General features: G+C 39.8%; 1 protein-coding gene across 1 annotated transcript; it reads left to right on the forward strand.

Annotated features, from left to right (window-relative positions):
* Positions 1–4,814: 4,814 nt before the first annotated feature.
* On the forward strand, positions 4,815–24,445 carry CLEC5A (C-type lectin domain containing 5A). The gene is made up of 7 exons (XM_033193214.1): positions 4,815–5,076; positions 5,593–5,691; positions 6,506–6,565; positions 7,940–8,008; positions 15,946–16,082; positions 20,000–20,106; positions 21,590–24,445. The coding sequence occupies exons 2-7, from the start codon at positions 5,613–5,615 to the stop codon at positions 21,702–21,704; spliced, it is 567 nt and encodes a 188-aa protein (XP_033049105.1). The 5' UTR covers positions 4,815–5,076; positions 5,593–5,612; the 3' UTR covers positions 21,705–24,445.
* Positions 24,446–25,417: the final 972 nt, after the last annotated feature.

The raw sequence follows: 25,417 nt of genomic DNA on the forward strand, positions 1-25,417 counted from the left end.
TATCATGCAATAAGTGCTCCCAAGGAAAAAAATACATGATATTATGGGACAGCAAAGATAACAGTCACTAAACCCAACTGGGCCAGGGAAAGAGAAGTGGCAAGAAAGTTTTTCTGAAAAGATGAGACCTGAAGAATGAGTTCAGACCTGAAAGATGCGTCAGAATTATTTAGTCAAAGAGGATATAGAATTATATGTGTGTGCTTGGAAGACAGCAGGTGGTGCCGTTAGTGCTTTGCACATTTTATGTGCTCAATAAACCAGTGTCAGATACATATTTGAAGAGTTGGATCCAGGAGAGAGTGCATAAAAGACTAGAAGTTTCATGTCACTAACAGACAATGGTAGGGTAGATGTGGTGCCATGAGAGGTACAGAAGAACCAGCACACGGTCCTCATTGCCCAGAAGAGTATCTGGTTCATGGTAGCACTCAGCAACGTTTGCAGAAAGAACGAACACGCAAAGACTTAAAGACCATGTTAAGGGGCCCAAGCCTTATCCTAAGTGCAACAGAAAGTTACTAAAATGTTTAACCATGGGAATTATATAATCAAGTTTGCAGTTAGATCATTCTGACTAATGAGTGGAGAACTATTAAAGGCAAGATTATGGCAGAAATGTTTCTTTGGAGGTTACTGAAGGAGTCAAGGAGAGAGCCAAGGGGTAGCAGAGACAAAGCAGTAAAGAGGATAGATTTTACAGACTCTGAGGAGGTAAAGTCACCATGACTTGGAGTTTTATTAGATGCTGTATTGGGGTTCTCTAGAGGGACAGAACTAATAGGATAGATGTATATATGAAGGGGAGTTCATTAAGAAGTATTGACTCATACTATCACAAGGTGAAGTCCCGCAATAGGCTGTCTGCAAGCTGAGGAACAAGGAAGCCAGTCGGAGTCCCAAAACCTCAAATGTAGGGAAGCTGACAGTGCAGCCATCATCTGTGGTCGACAGTCCGAGGGCCGCTGGCAAACCACTGGTTTAAGTCCAAGAGTCCAAAAGCTGAAGGACTTGAAGTCCGATGTTTGAGGGCAGGAAGCCTCCAGCACAGGAGAAAGATGAAGGCCAGAAGACTCAACTGGTCTAGTCCTTCTACATTCCTCTGCCTGCTTTTATCCTAGCTGCTCTGGCAGCTGATTAGATGGTGCCCACCCAAATAGAGGGTAGGTCTGCCTCTCCCAGCCCACTGACTCAAATGTTAATCTCCTTTGGCAACACCCTCACGGACACACCCAGGAACAATAGTTGGCCTTCTCCAATCCAATCAAGTTGACATTCAATATTAACCATCATAGATGGCATGGAATGAGAGAAACCAAGGATAATACCCACACTTCATGATTCAGGCAACTAAACAAATGGTCTTTACATTCAGAGACATGAAACTTAAGAGAATGAACATGTTTTGGCCATGGTATAGCAATTAATACATTTTGGGAAATGGTGACTCTGGGGTGTCTGTGAAGCACCTCAATAAAAAATGTAACTAGTCAGAGATAGATAGATCTGAAGCTCGCTGATAAAGATTTAGCAATCAGCTTCATGAACATGGTGATTAAACCGTGAGATGAAGAGAGGGGGGATAACCACAGAATTTGACAAATAGGCAGAGGAGAAAATAATAAATGGAGAGGCCAGGAAGAAGGGAAGAAAGCCAGGAGAATGTAAAATTATGGAGATCGAGAAAAAGACTATACAATGTAGGCTAATGTAGGCTCCTGCCACAAGTGGCATAAAGACTGAAAGAAGCCTATTTAATTCATCGAGTAGGAGTCAGCACTTAGTGATGTGGTCATAGTGGAACTCAGACTGGCATGAGCTGAGGAGAAAGCGGGAGGTGGGGAAGAGGGGGCTCTGAAAACTGACAAAATTCTGACTGTGAAGATAAGGGGAAACAACAGGTCTCTTTCAAATTTTCAGGTTTTCTCACTAAACTGCCTGACATAATTCCTGCAATATACATTTAAGGAAATATACATATATTTACATATATGTATATGCCTACAAATGAGGCTCAAGAGACAGTACTAGTCTTTATTGTCTTGAGATACAAAATAAAGTTATGTCTGTAAATATTCATGTTGATATCATTTTGAAACTCCAATTAATGAATCATAGGATGTCCTTTCTTTTTTTGGTTTCCTTTCTTGACACCCCATGGACACCTAATCCAAATGTGGCAGTTACAGTTCCTACTTTGACAAAGTCTGGTCAGTCCACCAAGCTGGTATTGTTGCTGCCACTGTCACCATACGGTAAGCATTCTGAAAATAGCAGTCCAGCTGTGCGGTGCCATACCCTATCAGCATCAACAGGTGATCCTGGGAGCTGGAGTAAGAAAACTTTATAGATCCTCTTTTTGCTCTTATTAGGATAGGAGAGCTCTTAATGATTATCCATGTCAATACACACACAAACACACACACACACTCACACACACTGCCTTTTTCCCCCACAACACACACACGATATACCCAGAAGCCTTGTTTAGCCGTACACTGTGTGCCTTCCAAATTCCCTATAATTGTGGGCACGGTCTTATCTCTTTGGTAATTATAACGTAGAGCTGACTCCATTGTCTGCTCAGGCAACTATAATATTGCATAATACAGTCCCTACAGACAGTATTTCCAACTTAATGTCACATGAAGATTGCCAAAGTTAAATTCCAGTTTTACTCTTTAATAAAACTTTTTTTCTTTATTTTTGGGACTCAGCCTAGTGGAAAAAATCTAATTTGACTCACTAAGCAGAGAATGTATTATCCCAGTCCATAACAACTGATTAAAAATTAGTGATCTCATGTTTTCCCCCCAAAAAAATGTGTGGGTATTTCCTTACAACTGTGTGACTAGAAGTCCCTTTCTTATTATTTTCCCAAGGCAATGGGCATGGGCCCCCAGCGCTATTGACTGCATCTCTAGTAACCCCTCAGTGGCATTAGCCATTGCAGGTATTGGCTTTTTTTTAGCAAGGTTTCTGATAATGTCAAGTTTAAGGAAAGCATTGGAGTCCAAAGCCTTGAATAAGAATTTAGATTTTTCTTTAGATTTTCTAGCAGAGCAGAGGTGTCCCACTATACATCAGTTAGAGCACTATCCCCTAAACTTCTGTGTACATCCTTTTATACTACGACATTTTCTCCTCTTTTGATGGTATTTGAAAGATCTCTTATACCTTTTTGTTATAAAAGATTCACTTGCTATCCAAGTGTATAGATTTTATTTATTCAGAAAGTCTCCGTTGAAAAGTTTCTAAATAATAACAAGTCTCCTGAATCCCATACTTCCTAACGTAGTTGGGATAATTGGCCATATTTCTTGTCCGACAAATATGTGGATCCTTCTGGACAGCAATCTAGGGTCTAGAAGTAATTACCTTGTGACCAGATAAATCAGGTTCAATGAGATTTTTCAAAAACTCAGAGGATTATCCAAGTAAAACAAAACACAACTTTAATGTTCCAAAGCCCTCCAAATGTACATGTTTTTTGATCCAGCATTTACATTTCTGATAACTTAGCCCAAGAAAATTCTTACGGACATGTAAAAGGATGCATGCACTTAGCTGTTCACTGTGCATTGGGTGTTTTAGAAAATAGTTAGAATACTAAGGATATATGTTAAGATGCTGAGTATCACGCTATTGAAATTATAAGCATTACCTTGCTCATTTCTCAGAACAATCCTATGTGGTATTTACTATAATTACTCCAATTTATAGATAAAGAAATGGAAGTTAAAGAGACTCTGTAACTTAATCAAGGATGTTCAGCTAGTGAAGGTGAGATCCAGGAATCAAAACCAGGACTGATTTCTAAAACTTTGTTCTTGTCCACCACACTTTACTAGAAGATTTGTGGTTATGCAATTGTTAAATAAATAATATACTTTTACACCTGAATAAATAAATCATATACTTTTACCCCTGAATGCTATGCACATATTAAATAATACATTATCAAAATCTGTATTTTGACATCAAAAGATATATATATAACATAGTGTTAGCTTAATCTTGAGCGGATAGATTACAAAACAATTTGTACAATATGTTCCTGTTGTTCTATGTGAACCAGTGATTTTCTGTCTATCTATCTATCTATCTATCTATCTATCTATCTATCTATCTATCTCTCTATCTACCTATCCATCCATCCCTCTTTCTATCTGCCTACTCATTTAGAAAGGATACACCCTGAGGTGCTAGTAATGCCTATAACTAAATGTATAAGGTTATAAATGTTTTTTGTTTTCTCAATTTTCCTTTTTAATATTTTCCAGCCACTTTTTTTTTTTTTTTTTTGTCATGAGTACATGTAGCTTTCATAGCAGGGAAAATAAAAGCAAATTTTCAAATTTAATATGCAATTTAAAACTCCTTGATAATAGGACTTGAGTATTGTTCACCCTAGCCCACTGCTGTATCCAGCAGAGTGCCATGCTCAAGAAACACTTCTGGAAGGTAAGCAGGTGGTGCCAGAGAGGAGTCCATGATAAAGGGGACTGAGCAGAGCTGCAGCAAATGGAGCAAATGGAACAGCAAGGACCTACTCATTAATATTAGTGTCTTCAACTGGATTTCTTTTCTTAACATTTTTAACTTGACATAATTTCAGACTTGCAGAAATGTTGTAAGGAAAGTACAAATAACTTCCAGCTACCTTTTATCCAGATTCAACGTTTGTTAAAACTTTACTACATTTCTCTCCCCACTGTATTTCAAGATTTAGACACAGAGGAAGGGTGAGTCTGTGTTGACGTATTTCGTTCTCCAAATTGTTCTTAAAATGTTCCTCTGTATTAGAACTCCCCTGGCAGGAACTCTGTTCTTGCCACCACTAGGACTAGAGACTCTCTTCCCTTCTTTGCCCCGCCTGCTCCCTTTGCCAAGAACACTGAACAGGAAGTATTTCGCGGGGATGCCACCAAGGCAGAGACTGTGAAGAAGGAAGAACGTTGCTTGGGCAGAAGGAGCATATTCTCAGGAGACGGGGCCCCTGCCTGCCACACCAAGCATTGGGCCACCAGGAAGACCCCCATCTGCAATCCAGCCTAGCCTTCCAGGGAGAAAGAGGTGAGTCTGTCTGTCTGTCCCGGCTGCGTGGACTGTTGAGCAATGCCAAGACCTTCAGGGATGCCTGTCCTGTCTGTGTCCTGCCCCTGGTACTTGGAAGATTGAGGCTTCTGACAACTTAAGTCAGTATGGTGAAGGCTACAAACTAAGGTCCTTGGGAACAAGGGTCATTTCAAGGATAAGTGTTCTCAAAATACAGGAGAGGGTTTAATTATTAGACAGAATTTAGGAGGCCACAAATAGGGCAAGGCTGAGGCCCAGAGTAGGGAATTACTTCTAGACCCTAGATTGCTGTCCAGAAGGAGAGGCAGCATGCCTGTTCCAAGGCTCTAATCAATACCTGTTTCTTTCTCTGTTCTGGGCCCATGCTGGGTCACCTCCTGGTACCTATCAATGTCATGCCTGTCTTCCAAGTCTGTCTTGCTTTGGGTACTCTGAGCGAGAGGCTGGAATATGTCCTGGTGAAAAGCAGCCTTGTTCCCAAATTCTGATGCTGCCGTGCTCTAATCTTCACAGGCCCCTGCAGCTCCTTCACCATGAACTGGCACATGATCATCTCTGGGCTTATTGTGGTGGTGCTTAAAGTTGTCGGAATGACTTTCTTTCTACTTTATTGTGAGTATTTGGGCAACCTCTTGCCCTAACCTCCACGTTGTTTGGCTCATTGACTCTTCTCTTAGAAGGCAAGGTTGTGTATACAGGTTTCATACCCAAGTCTTTCCATCTTAGACTAACTGGCCCAATCTGATGTCAATTGGCAATGCCTTTCTCACTCCCCAGCACACACAGTGGGCCAGGCTCCTTGGTCTACCTTGGAGATATAGAACTTAACAGTCTCTGATGGTTAGACCCCCATGCAAAGCTTTTGCTGGTGGAGTATTAGTTGGGTGATCTCAGCTGAAGTACTTGGCAGTGCTTGTTATTGTTGCCAAAATCTAAAAATACAGCTCCAGTTCAACCCAATGATAAGGCCGTGGTGAGAGCTGAATTATAATGTAACAGGATTTAACTGAGAAAGAAATTTCTCTCTGTGTACATATAAATTAATTCATCCAAATGCCTAGTAAAAGAAGCCTCCTAGGAAAGGATTTTACTGCAATCAGAAACTAGAATCTTCTCCAGCCCCAGAAATCCAGTAGGGAAAATAAATGAGGAAGGAAATGTGAGTAGGAGGCAGTAGTTAGCTAAGAGGTGTCTTCCCCATGATGCAATCTGAAGGTGCAATTCCTGTCATGTCAGAAGCAGGAAAGAAATAGGAATAAGTGAACGTAGTCACAAAACCACATTTATGCATCTTCACTGAGTCAGAGAGTTCAGTATTTCCCACTAGTAGTCACAGTACCCTAGCAGCCGCTGTGCTGATACGTTTTTGCCATATTCATCGTGCAGTCACATTTGGGGCTGAGCCAACAGCTGATTTTCTTTTCAGTTCCACAGATTTTTAACAAAAGTAACGATGGTTTCACCACCACCAGGAGCTATGGAACAGGTAATCTGCATGGTGGTAAATCTTCTCCCCCTCCTCCCGCTATTTCTATGCTGAATTTCTAGAGACCTTCCACACAGCCTCCTTTCCCAAGAAATTCTTTTGTACAATGGTCTATAAAGATCCTCTAATTAATTCCCTTTCTTTTACATATGAGAAAACCAAGAGCAGACTGAGGGAAATTTCTGATCGTCAAGTTTTCTTCTGGATATGGGGATGATTTATATCTAATCATTATAATAGAATGTGAAAGTGTTTAATAGCCAGGAGCTATGGGAGATAGAGAGATGAGTGGGGCATGGTTCTCCTGTCCCTGTTAAACCAGCTTCCTCCTGAAGCCTTTCCCAACAACATCCTCTCACTTCCTGTTAAGACACCTATTACTATTGACATCGTTAGGAGAAAGACCACTTCTCATTTATCTTAGTATCAACAGAGGCAACCCAATACAGTGAGCTGTATGGAAAAAATACCCATAAAATACTTATTGAGTCCTTAAGTTATAATCTCAAAGTAGTTTCTGATGAAAACCAGGCTATTACATCTTAGAGTCTATAAACTAAATAAAAAGTGAATGCCAATTTGTTTCACGAAGATAAATGTAAGTAACTAATTTGATGTCAGAGTAAAATGGTCTTCAACCACAATGGACAAATAACTGGCGCCCCGATGAGATGTTTGACCAGCCTCTGAAGTCACTGCAGCTGCCTGCTCAGACAGTCACTGTTCCCAGGAAAATGAGGCCCCTATATGGATTTCTAGAAATGAATGGACCCTTCCCTGCTTATAGAAAATCTCCCTAAAGTTCACTTGCTTCCTTGTCTGCTAATATCCCCTTGGTCCTGAAATTTTGTTCCAATTAGCCTCAATCCTTAGAGCTAATACAGTGCTAATGAGAAAAGGGTCCCAGAGTTGCCCAGGATTATGAATTTTCCTATTGAATCTGGGACTCCAGAAATAGAAAGAACAGCAAAGATGCTGTGTGGAGCCTGGGGGAGAAGTACTCCAAACAGTCCTTTGGAGAAAACACTGTCAAAGGTTTATACAAGATAAGAGTGTGAGAGTGTCTCTCTGATAACTAAATTCCTCCATTACTTTTCCTTTTTTCTGTTCTTTTTCTCCGGATTTGATGCCTACCGCTACATCAGAAAAAAAAGGAGACATGAAATAGGATTTGGGTGTCGAGCATGACAAATAATGGCAGTAGTTAGATGGAAGGCTCAAAGAAAGAAATTGTCTGAAATGTTCTAGCTCAGAGTAGCCAAGAGCTTCTCGTCATCTCCGTGATTCAGATAGTCACACAGCCCATACTCTGATGTTTCTGTTTCTGTGTTGTATTTGTCATACTATAACCTTCAGGTTTTCTTTTCACTTAAGTCTCACAGATTTTTGGGAGCAGTTCCCCAAGTCCCAACGGCTTCATTCCCACAAGAAGCTATGGAACAGGTAAAGTGCAAGGTTACCACCTACTCTCCATCCCCTAGGTTCTCATGCACTGAATTCTTAGAGACTTCTCCCATTGTCGTTATTCTTATGGAATTTTTTTTCTCAAAGGGACCATAAAGACCTTCCAGTTCATTCTCTTTACATACATTATTTTGGCTTTGTAAAAATTTTCTGAGTACATAGTAGGTATATATATTTATAGGTTACACAATATATATTGATAAAGGCATGCAATATGTAACAATTAGATCAGGGTAAATGGAGTATCCATCACCTCAAGCATTTATCTTTTGTATTACAAATAATCCAATTATACTCTTAGTTATGTTTAAATCTGCAATTAAACTATGTTTGACTATAGTCACCCTGTTGTGCCAGCAAATACTAGGTCTTATTTAGTCTTTCTATTTTTTAGTACCCATTAACAAGTCCCACTTCTCCCCCATACCTCCCCACCCACTACCCTTTCCAGCCTCTGGTAACCATCCTTCCACGCTGTATCTCCATGAGTTCAATTGTTTCCAATTTTAGCTCCTGCAAATAAGTGAAAACATGTGAAGTTTGTCTTTCTCTGCCTGGCTTATTTCATGTAACATAATGACCTCCAGTTCCATTCATGTTGCAAATGACAGGATCTGATTTTTTTATGCACAAATAATACTCCATTGTGTATATGACCACATTTCTTTATCCATCCATCTGTTGATGGACACATAGGTTGGCTATTGTGAATAGTGTTGCGATAAAAATAGGAGTGCAGATGTCTCTTCAATACACTGATTTCCTTTCTTTTGGGTCTATACTTAGGAGTGGAATTGCTGGGCCATGTGGTAGCTCTATTTACAGTTTTTTGAGGAATTCCAAACTCTTCTCCATAGGTGGGCTAGTTTACCTTCCCACCAACAGTGTATGAGGGCTCCCTTTTCTCCAAATCCTTTCCAGTATTGGTATTGCCAGCCTTTTGGATAAAAACCATTTTAACTGGGTTGAGATGATATCTCATGGTAGTTTTGATTTGAAATTCTATAATGAGGAATGGTGTTGAGCACCTTTTTATATTTCTGTTCACCATTTGTACTGCTTCTTTAGAGAAATGTCTATTCAGATCTTTTGCCCATTTTTTAACTAGATTATTAGATTTTTTTTTTCCTATACAGTTGTTTGGGCTCCTTACATATTTTGCTTATTAATCCCTTGTCAAATGGGTAGTTTTCAAACATTTTCTTCCATTCTGTGGGTTGTCTCTTCACTTCATTGATTGTTTCCTTTGCTGGGCAGAAGCTTTTTTAACTTAATATGATCTCATTTTTCTATATTTCCTTTGGTTGCCTGTGCTTGTGGGATATTACTCAAGAAATCTATGCTCACTTCAATGTCCTACAGAGTTTCCAGAAGGTTTTCTTGTATTGTCATAGCTTGAGATTTTAGATTTCAGTCTTTAATCCATTTTGATTTAGTTTTTGTATATGTCAAGAGATAAGGGTCTCATTTTATTCTTCTGCGTATGAATATCCAGTTTTCCCAGCACCATTTATTGAAGACACTGTCCCTTCCTCAATGCATGTGCTTGGTACCATTGTCAACAATGAGTTTACTGTAGATGTATAGAATTATTTATGAGTTCTCTCTTCTGTTCTGGTCTATATGTCTGTTGTTATGCCAGTACCATGGCATTTTGGTAACTAAAGCTCTGTAGTGTAATTTGAAATCAGGTAATGTGATTCCTCCAGTTTTGTTATTATTTTGCTTAGGATAGCTTTGGATAGTCTGGGTCTTCTGTGGTTCCATGTACATTTTAGGATAATTTTTTCTATTTATGTGAATAATGTCATTGGATTATTGACAAAGATTGCATTAAATCTGTAGATTGCTTTGAGTAGAGTGGACATTTTAACAATATTGATTCTTCCAATCCACAAACATGGAATATTTTTCCTTTTTTTTGGTGTCCTTGTCAATTTCTTTCATCCATGTTTTATAGTTTTCATTGTATAGAACTTTCACTTCTTTGGTTAAATTAATTCCTAGGTATTTTATTTTATTTGTAGCTATTATAAATGGGGTTAGTCTCTTAATTTCTTTTCAGAGTGTTCACTGTTGGCATGTAGAAATGGTACTAATTTTTGTCTGTTGATTTTGTATCCTGGAGCTTTACTGAATTTGTTTATCAGTTCTAATAGTTTTTTGGTGGAATCTTTAGGTTTTTACAAATATAAGGTCATATCATCTGCAAACAAGGATAATTTGTCTTCATCCTTTCCAATTTGGATGCCCTTTATCTCTTTCTCTTGTCTGACTGCTCTAGCTAAGCCTTCCAGTACTATGTAGAAAAAGAGTGATGAAAGGGTGTGCAGCCTTGCCATGTTCCAGATCTTGCAGGAAAGGCTTTCATTTTTTTCCCCATTCAATATATGCTGGCTGTAGGTCTGTCATATATGGCTTTTATTTTGTTGAGGATGTTCCTTCGATACCCTGCTTTTTGAGAGTTTTAATCATGAAGGGATGTTGACTTTTTCAAATAATTTCTCAGCATCAATTGAAATGGTCATATGGTTTTTGTCCTTCATTCTGTTGGTATAATGTATTACACTGATTAATTTGCATATATTGAACCACCCTTGCATCCCTGGGATAAATCTCACTTGGTCATGATGAATGATCTTTTTAATATGTTGTTGAATTCAGCTTGCTAGTATTTTGTTGAGGTGTTTTGCACCAATATTGATTGGTATATTTGCCTGTAGTTTCATTTTTTGATGTGTCTTAGCCTGTTTTTGGTATCAGGGTAATGTAGGCTTCATAGAAGAAATTCGGAAGTATTCCCTCTTTCTCTATTTTTCAGAACAGTTTGAGTAGGATTGGTATTAGCTCTTCTTTAAATACTTGGCATAATTCAGCAGTGAAGCCATTGGATCCTGGGCTTTTCTTTACTGGGAGAATTTTTATCATGGCTTTCATCTCATCACTTGTTATTGATCTGTTCAGGTTTTGGATTTCTTTGTGGTTTAATCTTGATAGGTTGTACGTGTCTAGGAATTTGCCCATTTCTTCTAGACTTTGCGATTTATTGGCATATAGTTGCTCACAGTAGTCACTAATGATCCTTTGAATTTCTGTGCTGTCCATTATAATGTCTCTAATGTCTCCTTTTTCATCTCTGATTTTATTAATTTGGGTCATCTCTCTCTTTTTTTTTTTTTTTGGTCTGGCTAACGGTTTATTGATTTTATTTATCTTTTCAAAAAGCCAAATTTCTTTGCATTGATGTTTTGTATTGTTTTCTTCATTTCAATTTATTTCTGCTTTGATCTTTATTTTTTTTTTTTGTTCTACTAATTTTGGGTTTAATTTGTGCTTGCTTTTTTAGTTCTTTAAGATTTGTCATCAGATGTTTTGTTTGAAGTTTTTCCTTTTTTTTTTTTTTTGGATGTAGGCACTTATAGGTATAAACTTCCATCTTAATATCCTATAGGTTTCAGTATGCTGTGTTTTCATTATTATTTGTTTCAAGAAATTTTTCAATTCCCTTCTTAATTTCTTTATTGACTTATTGGTCATCCAGGAGCATATTGTTTAATTTCCATGTATTTGTACAGTTTCCAAGTTTCCTCTTATTATTGACTTCTATTTAATTCCATTGTGGTCAGAGAAGATGCTTAATATCATTTCCATTTTTTGAATGTTTCAAGGCTTGTTTTGTTACCTAACATATGGTCTATCCTTGAGAATGATCCATGGGCTGAAGAAAAGAATGTGTATTCTGTAGCTGATGAATAGAATGTTCTATAAATATCTATTATGTTCATTTGGTCTATAGTATAGATTAAGTCCAATGTTACTTTATTGATTTTCCATCTGAAAGATGAGCCCAATGCTGAAAGCGGAGGGTTAAACTCTCCAGCTATTGTTGTATTGGAGGCTATCTATTTCTTTAGCTCTAATAATATTTGCCTTACATATCTGGGTGTGCCAGTATTGGGTGCATATATACTTACAATTGTTATATCCTCTTGCTGAATTGACCCCTTTGTCATTATATAGTGACCTTCTTTGTCTCTTCTTACAGTTTTTGTCTCAAAATCTATTTTGTCTGATATAAGTATAGCTACTGTTGCTCTTTTTTGGTTTCCATTGGGATGAAATGTCTCTTTTTATCCCTTCATTTTCAGTCTGTATGTATCTTTATAGGTGGAGCGGAGTATGTTTCTTGTGGAAAATAGATCATTAGGTCTTGTTTTTTCATCCATTCAGCCACTCTACATACTTTGATTGGAAAGTGTAATCCATTTACATTCAATATTATTATTAATAAGTAAGCACTTACTTCTGCCATTTTGTTATTTGCTTTCTGGTTGTTTTTTGGTCTTCTTTTCCTTCTTTCTTTCCTTCCTGTCTTCCTTTTAGTGAAGGTGATTTTCTCTGGTGGTATGATTTAATTTCCTGTGTTTTGTTTTTCATATATCTACTGTATATTTTTTTATTCAAGGTTACTATGAGGCTTGCAAATACTATCTTATAACCCATTATTGTAAGCTGATAACAACTTAACTCTGCTTACATAAACAAACAAGTAAGCAAAAAAAGAAAACTAATAAAGATTCTACATTTTAACTTTGTCTCTCACTTTTTAACTTTTTGTTGTTTCCATTTATAACTTTGTTTTTACTGTCTATGCCTTGAAAATTTGTTGCAGTTATCATTTTTATTGGTTCATCTTTTAGTCTTTCTACTTAAGAGTACTTTACATACCACAGTTACACTGTTATGATTATTGTGTTTTAACATGTGCCTACTATAATCAGTGAATTTCATATACTCAGATGATTTCTTATTGCTCATTAATGTCCTTTACTTTCAGATTAAAGAGCTATTTTTAGCATTTCTTATAGGATTGTTGTGCTGTTAATTAAATCCCTCAGCTTTTATTTGTCTGGGAAAGTATTTCTTCTTCATGTTTGAAGGATATTTTCATCAGATATGGTATTCTAGGGTAAAGGGTTTTTTCCTTCAGCAACGTAAATATGCCATGCATATTAAATCTCCTGGCCTGTAAGATTTCCACTTGGGGGACATCCCAAGCCTAGTAACAATGTGGGTCTGCTACCAGATATATTGGAGCTCCATTGTACATTATTTGTTTCTTTTCTCTTGCTGGTTTTAGGATCTTTTCACTATCTTTGACCTTTGGGAGTTTGATTATTAAGTGCCTTAAGGTAGGCTTCTTTGGGTTAAATCTACTTGGTGTTCTATAACCTTCTTGCACGTGGATATTGATATCCTTCTCTAGGTTTGGGAAGTTCTCTGTTATTATCCCTTTGAATAAACTTTCTACCCCTATCTATTTCTCTACTTCCTCTTTAAGGCCAGTAACTCTTACATTTGCCCTTCTGAGGCAATTTTTTAGACCTTACGAATGTGTTTCATTGTTTCTTATTCTTTTTTCTTTTGTCTCCTTTGACATCTGTGACCCCTCTGGTTCTGTTATTACAATATTCTGATGTATTCCTCAGTATGCGAATTTCATTTTTTAACTCCAGAATTTCTGCTTGATCCTTTTTAATTATTTCAATCTCTTAGTTTATCTGATAGAATTCTAAATTTCTTCTCTGTGTTATCTTGAATTTATTTGAGTTTCCTCAACACAGCTATTTTGGATTCTCTGTCTAACAGGTCACATATTTCTGTTTCTCCAGGATTGGTCCCTGGTGTCTTATTTACCTCAATTGGTGAGGTCATGTTTTTCTGAATGGTCTTGATATTTGTAGATGTTCATCAGTGTCTGGGCATAGAAGAGAGGTATTTATTGTAGCTTTCACGATCTGGGTTTGTTTATATCTGTCGCTTTTGGGAAGGCTTTCCAGGTATTCAAAAGGACTCGGGTGTTGTGACCTAAGCTCTATCTGCATGGGGGACATCTCAAGCCCAGTAACGCTGTGGGTCTTGCAGACTCGTACAGGTACCCACCTGCTTGGTCTCGGATAAGATCTGAAAGATTTATCTGGAGTACCAGACAGAGACTCTTGTTCTTTTTCCTTACTTTTTCCCAAACAGAATCTCTTTCTCTGTGCTGAGCTGCCCAGAGCTGGGAGTGGGGTGACACAAGCATCCCTGTGACCACCAGCACTGGGACTGCATTGGGTCAGACCTGAAGCCAGCACAGCACTGAGTCTCACTCAAGGCCCACTACAACCACTACCTGGGTACTGTTTATGTTTTGTCAAGATCCTACGGCTCTATAATCAGCATATGGTGAAGCTAGCCAAGCCTGTGACCTTCCCTTCAGGGCAGTGAGTTCCACCAGGCCTTAAATAGGTCCAGAGATGCTGTCTTAGAACCAAGGACTGGAGTCAAAAACCTTATAAATCTACCTGGTGTTCTATCCTCCTGTGGCTGAGCCGAAACTCGAATCATGAGACATAGTTCTTTCCACTCTTCCCTCCCCTTTCCGCAGGCAGTGGAGCTTCACCCTATGACCACTACCATCACAGGCCCACAGGGTCACTGCCAGAATACCACTGATTTTTGTTTAAGGTACAAGGGCTCTTTGGTCAGCTTGCCACAAATGCTGCCAGGCCTAGAAACCCACTCTTTATGTCTATGGGCTTCCATCTGGTCCAGGGCAGGTCCAGAAATGCTATTCAAGAGTCAAGGCCTGGAATCTTGGACCCCAAGAGCTGACCTTTACTTCTCTGTGGCCAAGCTCTTACATAAGGTGCAAGACAAAGCCCCCTTTACTTTTCTCTCTTCTTTTCTCTAGCAGAAGAATGTGCTGGGTTTCATTTGAAACCCGAGACATCTCAGTCTCACCCAAGGCCCATAACATGCTACCTAGGGATTGCTGCTTATTATTCAGGGGCCAAGAATTCTTTCATCAGCAGGTGAGGGGTCCTGTCAGAACTGTGTATTTATCTTCAAGACAGAGGATTCACTTTTGGCCCAGGGTATGTCCAGGTGTATCTACAAATGTCTTTCAGGAACTAGAGTTTGGAATGGGGACCTCACGACTCTGACTAGTGCCCTATTCTACTGTGGCTTGCATCCAAGATGCAAGACAAAGTGCTCTTTACTCTTCCCTCTCCTCTTCTCAAGCAGAAAGCAAGGGTCTTTTCTGGAGCTGCAAGTTGTGCTCCCTGGGGTTGGGAGAGCAATGGCACAAGCATTCCCTTGGTCACCCTGGCTGGTATCTCAGTAGGTGCCCTCTAATTCCACTGGCTCAAAGCCCAGCTCAGCACAAGGACTTGCCTAGGAGTTGTAGTCCTTGTGGCCTAGAATACCTTTCAAGTTTATTTAGGGCCCCAAAGCCATTCAGCTCACAGTGGGCAAGGCTTGCCAGAACTCAAGTTTCAACCACTGGGTGGGTTATTCCCCTCTGGCTAGCACTCATCTAAATGCTTCCTCCATGGGTGGGCATCAGCTGAGTTCGGTCCATTTTGCCCTCCACTGTGAGAGGGCAGCACTGAGTCCAATGTAAAGTCTCACGATCCCTGCACACTCCCTCTCCCATGCACACAGACTTTACCATGCCATGCTGTCACTGCAGCAGGGATAGGGCAGGGCCGGTGTCAGTAATTCAAGACTGTCTTTCCTACCCTCTGCAGTGCCTCTTTCAGCTACCCAGGAACTGCGTGTTCATCTGATTTTTTGTTCTCATGTATGTGTATGTGCTTTTTTATGTGTAGATAGTTGTCACATTTGGTGTTCCTGTAGGAGGATGACTAATGGAAACTTCTATTCAACCATTGTGCTCTTCTCCTTATTCTCTTTAGATTATTGTCAGGGAACCAGACTAGACTGGGTGGAATTTCTTCCTGGATGGAGAATAATTTTTACCAATATAATCGTTAAAACAAAAATATGTATCGCTGTTTCATCACTTAATTCCAGGATTTATATCCCAAACCAGTAAACTCATACTCTCCTTTCTTGGACCTCTTCAGTCTGCCCCAAAGACTGGGAATTTTATCAAGAAAGATGTTTTCTCTTACCTACTTCTGAATCATCTTGGAATGAAAGCAGGGACTTTTGCAAAAGAAAAGGATCCACACTGGCAATTGTCAACACGCCAGGGAAACTGGTGAGGACACTGGAATGGTACAGTAAAGCCACACACTCTACACAGCCTCAGTGGGTGGGATGGGGTGGAAATGTGGGGAAGCGGGGATGGGGTTGAGTGAGGAATGGAGAGGTGGCTGGCTGAAAAACTGCAGCTATTTGTTCTGGACTGGGGGTTAGGAGACTCTTCTAAGTAGCAGTGAAGCAGCATGTTTTTCAGTTTCATTTAACCACAGAAATTCACACCTTGTGGTTTTTTCTACAGGGCGCAGTAATGAGCTGATATCCTGGGGTTGGGCCGAGATATTTAAAGTGAAGCAAATGACCAAATGAGATGATGTGTGTAAAAGTTGTTTAACAACTAAAAGAATACCTCATAGATGTGATGTCAATATGCCATCCCAGTCTGCGTAGTAAACAAGGAAGATGTGAATTGACAAAATTAGTAATGTGAAAAACTGAGAATCAGGTCACAGAACTGAATTTGCAGTAGATGATCATGATAATAATCATGAAGATGTATTACTATCCATATTTTATAACTGGCAACTAGGGCACAGAAAAGTAATTGGCCCAAGGTCAAATAACAAAACACAGAATTGAATTCAGATCTCTCTGACTCCGAAACCCATACTCTAATCTGTGCTACGTACACTATACTCTTGCTTCTCTCACTTCTATCCCTTTATTCCTCCTCTACAAAGTCCTCCTGTGATTTAGAAGAACTTGTAAGATAATCTCCTTTCTGAAACTTGGTAACAGATGACCAAGGGATCTGGATGCTACAGACCCTCTAGGGCTAAGTACCAGGTAGCAAGGGAAAATGTCCTAAGGTAGAAAAACAGGAGCAAGACAGGGGAATGAAAAGAGGAAAGGAGGGAAGGCAAAGGGAAGAAGCAAGTGTGACAAGTCTGCCACACCCATTAAGTTTTGTGGATCCCAATTTGCATCCTTGGTGATGAAAAAGTCATCATGGCCAGCCTGGCCAACATGGTGAAACCATGTCTCTACTAAAAATTAGTCAGGTGAGGTGGTGCACACCTGAAATCCCAGCTACTTAAGTGGCTGAGGCACAAGAATTGCTTGAACTCAGGAGGCAGAGGCTGCAGTGAGCCATGATTGTGCCACTACACTCCAGCCTGGGCAACAGAGCAAGGCTCTGCCTTGAAAAAAAAAAAGGAAAAGGAAAAGACAAAGGTCATCATGCCAATGGTTTGCTGGTGACTCTCAAGTCTGTATCTCCAGCTCATCCTTCTCCTCCAAACAGGTATATCAAATTGCACTTTGATGTTTCAAGAGTCCCACAAACTCACTATGTTCAAAACTGAGTCAATTATATTTGACCCCACCGCTACTCCTTTTACATTCCAAATACTGGTGAGTACTCATGTCACCCAAGATTGAAGGCTAAGAGTTTTCTGGGACTTTATCTTGTCTTTTCCTCCTCAATTATTTGTTAACCAAGTCCTTTTCTCTCTATGCTCAAAACAAATAGTTCAGTTCTTGCCTGGATTTCTTCAGAATTCTTCTAATCCATCTCCTTGCCTCCTGTTTTGCACTCTTTCTAGCTATTCCCCTCAGAACTGACATCATAATACCTCTAAGGCTCTAAACTGTGCCATTTTCCAAATTAAAATGGGTTAAACCCCAGTTCTCCTAGCATGGCATATGTTAGGTTCATGACCACGCCAAATGTCACACTCATGGTCAGCTTCCAGCCCATGCTCAGGTCCTGCCTGGGTGGCAGATAGCTGAAAGAACACTCGGGGGGCCATAAGCAGGTGAAATGTAGTTTTATTCAGCAACTCTTTCATCAGCAGCTTTCTCGCACTGTCTGGCTGGCTGCTTGATCCGGCCGCTCCCATGCACAGCTGCACAGCCACCTCTCCCTTGTGTTCAGGGTCAGCAGCTTAACTCTTTCTCCCTCTGGACATCAGTGCATGCTGAGCTGTGTCCTGGCTCCCCTCTGTCCATCTGCAAGATGGACAGCCTTGGTTCGCTCTCTCTTTCTCTGGGCACCAACGCCTGTACCATGTCAAGACACACTGAGCCGAGCCAAGCTGCGTGCACAACATCGGCAGGTCAATTGTACCTTTTTCAAACAACAGTGGCTCTCAGCTAAGCATGAGCTTACACAAACAGGTTATATAGCAAGCATATATATATATATATATATATATACTCCCTAAACTTACTGAGTCACTTTGGCCCGTATGTCTGCCTCGTTCTACTCCTCGACCAAAGCACATCCATGTACCTTACCTCGTATCAGGCCTTGCACAGTGTCGCCTCTGCCTTCTCTCCAGCCTTGTCTCTCAAACCACCTCCCTGCCACCTCTGCACTAACTATACTGAGCATCTTGCAGTTTCCTCAAATGCTCCAGGCTGCTTCCCCGCCTGCCTATAATCCATGCCGTCTTCCAGAAGTCCATACTCTCCCCGACAGTTTGTCTGACAAACTTAGCTATCTCCTAAAATTCATCTCAGGTATCACCTCATCTATCATTCTAGAAAAACTTCAGATCTATGTAGAATGATCACTTCCTCCTTTCTGCCTCTTCCAGATCTAATATATAATTCCCTAGGACTACACCTGAGATACCTCATTATGCTAGTTAAGTTGGTTGTCTTCCCTCATTAAACCTCTGGTTCTTCAAACAGACTCTCACTCTGGAATCAGTGGTTCAAAGACCACTGACTTTTTTAAAATGGTGATAAAATCTATGTACTTCTTCCCAGAAACATTACATAAGCAAAATATTTTTCATAATATTCCAGTGGTTTCATAGTTTTCCTGGGAAACCATCCATGGCTTCCAGTATGAGAGTTTAGCATTAAGGATTCTGGTTTTAGACTATGGGTCAGAAAACTTTTTTTTAAAAGGGTCAGATAAGATACATTTTAAGCTTTTCAGGGCATTGGTCTCTGCTGTTGTAACTTGAAAGCAGCCATAGATAATATGTAAGCAATGGGCATGGGTGCATTCCAGTAAAACATTTACCAAAACAGGATGAAGTCTGGATTTGGCCCGCTGGCTGTAGTTTGCCAACCCTCTTGATCGTAATTTCTTTGAGGAGAAATATATTTGCTTCCATATCCTCAGCCTAACACAATGCATGGCACATAATAGACACTCAAAAGATGTTTGGTAAATGAGAACATTCAGTAATTAATTAAGAAGTTATTATTGAAATAAGATATTTCAGAAAAGGAGAACATTGAAAAGGGAGAAACTAAGGAAATAGCCATGGGGATGGAAAGAATAAGACTTGGATACCCACTGATTATGGGAGGTATAGGAAACACTTCTGGCTGAAATGATTTGTAACTTATCAATTAAATACAGAACAAAGATGTCTAGGACTAGTGTCAAATTAGCAAATATTCAACAAGCACTTGCTTATTTCTTCTTGGATTACACTTCTAAAAGCAATATACTTTTAAATCTCACTGTTTTCCTTTCCTAAGTATTCAATAAATAGAAACACATTTTGTTAACACTTGATTCAGCCTTACTTAGCATACAAAATTTCTGGCAACAAAAACAATCCTATGGATAGAAGCATGACATATTTTTCTTTAAATGACACTATTTCCAATTGTATAGTACCCCTTCCCCTTCATTCTCACAGTGTGGTCCCTGGACAGAAACATCAGTATCACTTGGGCATTTTGTATAAAAGTAAATTATTGGTTCCCTTCACTAGACCTACTTAACCAGGAGCCCAGCAATCTGTTTTAACAAGACCTCAGGCTTTCCAGATTCCCTGTGAAGCCTGACAACTTCTTTAGGGTTAGTGGTGAGTCCCAGCTATAGACGGTCTCAGAGTTCCCTACCAGCCTTCCTTATTCCCAGGAACAGATACAATCATGGGCACATTGGCTCAAGAGAGGCATCATTAAAAGAGTCACTGTTGAAATTTTTTTTTTAATTTCTAGAAGTTTCTTCAGGACATAGCTGATACAGAGAAGTATTTTATTGGCTTAATTTACAACCGTGAAGAGAAAAGATGGCGTTGGATCAACAACTCTGTGTTCAATGGCAAGTACGTGAACATCCCACAGTTTCCTGGGGATCTTGGTTTGCTTCAAAAGACCAAACCTGAGATTGGTGGGTTCACTCTGGAATAGCTCAAACGCTGACACTTGACTCTATTCTGTTCTTCTCCTTTCTTCCAACCCATCTATTCCCTGAGACATATTTTAATAAACTTTTTCTTATGAAAGAGATCAAACTTTCATAAGGAGAGAGAAGAGTATTCATATAGCAAATTATTTTATTCAAGTCAGGATCCAAACAAATCCACATACATAGCACTTATTTGATGTATCTCGCAGCTCTCTATAGATGCTAGTTTGTATAGCACTGAGCATTTCTGACTGATCAAAAAAGCTTAGTTTCTTGACTTCAAACAGACTAGATATGAGTCTAGACTGGATGCTAGCTATCTCAAGGAGACACGGTCAGTTTTATGGAGGCAACCCAGTTGGTATAGAGATGAGATCTGTTTCTATAACACCTAGCATTTCTGACTGATCAAAAGGGCTTCATCTTTTAACCCATAGATCACATTTTATTACAAAGTACCTACAAGTTTCCCCAGATGTGCCTTCTTTATCTAAATAAAGGTTATTATAAGCAACTTGTCTATGCCTCAAAGCTATGAACTTTTGACCCCCAAGAGCTGTCTCCTGTGAATTGTTCCATGGAGATTAGGATTGGTGAGAACACCAATAATTTTCCCAGTGTTTATACGAAAGTAGTGATTCAAACAGAGGTCAAGTCAGTCCCCCAGCTTGTAACTGGGCTTCCCTACAGAGAGGAGGAAATTGATAGTTATTCAGTGTCTTTTAATGCCAGCACTATGCTAAACACTTTGCATATGTTGTTTCCTGAAATACTCCCCATGATGCTACATGAAAAGCTTTTATCACTCCCCATTTCACAGACAGTTGAACTGAGGACAAGCAAAACTTAGAAATGTGTTAAATATCATACAGCTAGTCCAAAACACATGACATTTCTCTGAAACCAGAGTCTTTTCAGTCAGACTGAAACAGACTGAATGACAGAAAAAGAGGTGGGAGAGCCAACAAATACCTCCACCAAGTTTTTCTGAAGCCACTATGGTCTGGAAAGGGATGCACAACCTCTCTCCTTTTCCTTCCTGTCCTCCCACTGTGAACACATGTACTGTCCTAAACAGTACTTTTGTAAGATGAGACAGCCCATGAGATGCTTCTAACCGAACGCCACAGTGAGTTAGTTAGTCCAAGACTGTGAATCCTTACAAGCTCGCAGAAGAGCTGACAGGAAAGGGTCGGTTTACAGCTGCATTTGTGGAGCTGGATTAGGAGAGGGATCTGAGCCAAATGGAGACCTGTGTGGGCCTGGTAGTCTGCTGCCCCTCCAGGTAAAATTCCTGCAAGACTCTCCCTCTGGAATCAGGAAGAGCCTGGGCTACAATTATGGGCCATTACCATGCTTTGTTTTTTGTTTGTTTTGTTTTGTTTTGTTTTCTCATTTAGTGTTACCAATCAGAATCAGAATTTCAACTGTGCGACCATTGGCCTAACAAAGACATTTGATGCTGCATCATGTGACATCAGGTACCGCAGGATCTGTGAGAAGGATGCCAAATGATCACAGTTCCCTGTGACAAGAACCATATGTGCAACTCTTTTTGAACCCACACAGGTCTTCTGGCCAGTGATTCTTTTACTTACCTATCTGTCTACCAGCAGCGGTCCTTGCCCATTTGAGAAACTGAGCTTCTTTCTCCTACACTGGGGGACTGGATGCTAGCCATCTCCAGGAGACAGGATCGGTCTTATGGAAACAACTCAATTGGTATAGAGATGAGGTCTGCTTCTGTAGTACTGAGCATTTCCGACTGATCAAAAGGGCCTAGCCTGTTGACAGGCTTTGTTTTATTTTAGCCTCAGAGTATCTACTGTACTACCAGGGAGCAACTGTAGAGTGAGCAATTATAAACACTATTTAGGGATTACCATGGTGGAAGAGGGATAAACGTAGCTCCTGTGACCTCATCTCTGTTCTCAAGGGAAGCCCATTCACATGCCCCTCCTAACTCCACAAGCTGGGGTAGCAGAGGCTCTCCTCAGTCTGAACGAAGGCTGGGCCTTGGGGAGGGCTCCTCGTGCTGAGCTTGGAGCAGCACAGACAGCAGCATTGTTTATGGGAATGGAGAGACGTCTGGGCAGGATAGGAACCTTCTTGGAGACCCCTTTGAAGAAAACCAGACAGCCAACGGAACAAAACACACTAGATTTCTGTTCTTCAGCAAAGCCCTAAAGAGACACTTAAGCTAAAAATTCCCTTGTCATATTTCTGAAACTCCATTATAACATATGTAACTCCTTTGTAACCAAAATTTAGGTAAGCAGGCTTCCTTTGCTCTGAAGGTTTTGAGTACCTGACTGTATTTGTTGAGTATATTTTTAAAATTTTGGATAGTCTCTTAGGCAACAATCATCACAATATATTCGTCCCTTCAGTTCTAGAGAGAACCTGATATCAGACACAGCCTACTGACCCAAGGAGCCTGGCACTGGTTGGCATCACATTGATCTAGAACAGGTCCAGCTGATGAAGCAATAGAAAAAGAGGAGGGCTGCTCAGGGAAACATTGGCTGGGGGCAAGGAATAAGCACACAGTAGAAAGGGAACATCAGGGTCAAATGGAAATCACCTGAGACAGGAAACAGAGCTTTCATTTGGCCATACTGGAAGAAAGGCAAGAAAGGGGAAGAAAAGTCTTGGCGTACCCTGGCTGTTCTCTACATTCACAAGACATCAGCTATTTACCCTGCTTGGTGCATGAGAAAGAGAAAAGAGATGCCTTGTGTGTTTTGAGTAAGAATAAGTAAACCATAAGGAAGACCATGTATAAAACTGATGGAAATAATAGTCGCCTAAGTATAATGTGTACCATTTTGTGTCTAATAACAACGTACCACTGTAATGACTGTACATATCACTATATGCATACCAAACAAGATGTTGTAAATCATATTTTTTATTACAACACTAAGTTCTGTTTCTGCATTCCTAGGTTTCATCATTTTGGGCTCCTTAGCATGGCCACTTACAATTTTTAAAATGAGATAACACATCAGGTGTCCGAACTTGCTTAAAGAGAATCACCAGAAGTAATTTGTGTTTGGGATGGGGTGGAAATTGGAATTATACTAGTAGCCTGTGGAGATACAAGTTCTCTGACTGTGTTGGCAAAGAATAAGTGCTACCATTGAGAAGGGAAGTAAGGCTGAGTCTAGGTGGAGAGAAAAATCAACAGAATTCTAGCCAAAGGCAAGCCCCAGAACTCAGACAACAGAAAGGAAATCCTAATCCTTCTGTTTTGAGAAGAGAGAACTATAGTTGCTTCACTTCCTGTTTCATGACAGAATAACTGCAAACTTTTAAGATCAGGAAATTTAGACATCTAGTGATTTCTTTAGTAGACAGTTTAAATTTCCCCCAAGATTAGGAGACACTTCTGTGCAGGTTCTAAAAGGAGCCCAGTGGCCTGGGGTGGGAGTGGGGAGTAGATAGGGAAAATGTGGGCTTTGGTTTAAGTTTATCATTGGGAGAGTTCCTGGATCCTTGCAAGCTTAGATAAATGTGATCTTTATTAGATAGCAGTGGCATGCTTTAAAAAAAAAAAAGGCAATGAAATTTGAATTTGAGTTTTGACTTTGCTTCTAATATGCTGTGTGAATCAGTACAGTTTTCTTACCCTTTCTTGGTCTTAGTTTCCTTATTGATAAAATGGGGTAGTAATACCTATCTCAAAAAAGTATTGCACATATTAAATAACATTCCTCTATGTATCTCAATGGCATTAGACATTAGGAGAAGCATTTTGTGGAGGATTTGAAGTTGAGATCTTCATCCAAGAAGTAGCTTTTCAATTTGCTAGAAGCTTAATGTAAGCAAGCCACTTAATTTTTCAGAACTTGTTAACTCATTTATAATATGCGAATAACAATTTGCCCAAGTCAGAGAAGGGTGCCTCAAAAATGTTGTGGCCAAGCCACATGGAGATCAAAGGCACACCGTTCATGACTTCAAATGTGGGCCCAGCCTAGGTCAGCCAACCCCCATACAACCCTTAGATTCACGAACAAATCCACCTGAGATCAGCAGAGCCACCCTAGATCAGCAAAAACTCTAAGCATGAAAATAAAAGCTTATATCACTGTATACCACTGGAGTTTTCTGGTTATGTCTCATATAGCAAAATCTAACTGATGCAATCTCCACCTGGCCTTCATCCTTCTCCCTTTATTGTCCTTTCATGTATTGTTCATCCAGCAACCAGGATGATCTTGTTAAAACATTAAACAGATTCTGTCACTCTTCTTCAGCCCCCTGTGATGGTTTTCCAATGTGCTTCTGAAAAGAGCAAACATCTTTAAAAGGCTCACTGTGGCAATTCCTTAAGGATCTAAAACTAGAAATGCCATTTGATCCAGCGATCCCAATACTGGGTATATACCCAAAGGATTATAAATCATTCTACTATAAAGACACATGCACACGTATGTTTATTGTGGCACTATTCACAATAGCAAAGACTTGGAACCAACCCAAATGTCCATCAGTGATAGACTGGATTAAGAAAATGTAGCACATATACACCATGGAATACTATGCAGCCATAAAAAAGGATGAGTTCACGTCCTTTGTAGGGACATGGATGAAGCTGGAAACCATCATTCTCAGCAAACTATTGCAAAGACAGAAAACCAAACACCACATGTTCTCACTCATAGGTGGAAATTGAACAATGAGAACATTTGGACACAGGGCAGGGAACATCACACGCCAGGGCCTGTCATGGGGTGTGGGGAGGGGGGAGGGATAGCATTAGGAAAAATAACTAATATAAATGACGAGTTAATGGGTGCAGCACACCAACATGGCACATGTTGTGCACATGTACCCTAGAACATAAAGTATAAGAAAAAAAGAAAAAAAAGTAAAATAATATTATCTTTTGCATACCTGGGGAAAAAAAGGCTCACAAGGCTCTACATGGTCTGCATTCCAGTTACCACTCTGACTGCAATTGCTTTCTCCTTTGCACACTCCATTTCAGCATCTTTGCTATGCCTTCCCTAGGATCTCCCACTTATTACTCACTATGCCTGGAATGTTCTTTAACAGGTTTCCAAATGTATCACCATCTTACCTCTCTCAATCTTACCTCTCTCAATCCTTCCCTGAAAACCTTATTTGAAATTTCAACACTCCCACAAGAGATATTCCCTTTTTTCACTTTTCTTCACAATACTTCTTCACCATCTAATATACTATTTTCAATAGCTTTA

The sequence above is a fragment of the Trachypithecus francoisi genome, unplaced genomic scaffold (assembly GCF_009764315.1).
Source record: "Trachypithecus francoisi isolate TF-2019V2 unplaced genomic scaffold, Tfra_2.0 Lachesis_group4, whole genome shotgun sequence".
In the NCBI taxonomy this organism is placed as follows: Eukaryota; Metazoa; Chordata; class Mammalia; order Primates; family Cercopithecidae; genus Trachypithecus; species Trachypithecus francoisi.

Excerpts from the sequence above, each read along its gene's own strand:
- CLEC5A (XM_033193214.1), top strand. The coding sequence starts at position 5,613 with ATGAACTGGCACATGATCATCTCTGGGCTTATTGTGGTGGTGCTTAAA. Across the intron at positions 5,692-6,505 it reads GACTTTCTTTCTACTTTATT|TTCCACAGATTTTTAACAAA; the intron begins GTGAGTATTTGG and ends TTTTCTTTTCAG. Across the intron at positions 6,566-7,939 it reads CACCAGGAGCTATGGAACAG|TCTCACAGATTTTTGGGAGC; the intron begins GTAATCTGCATG and ends TTTTCACTTAAG.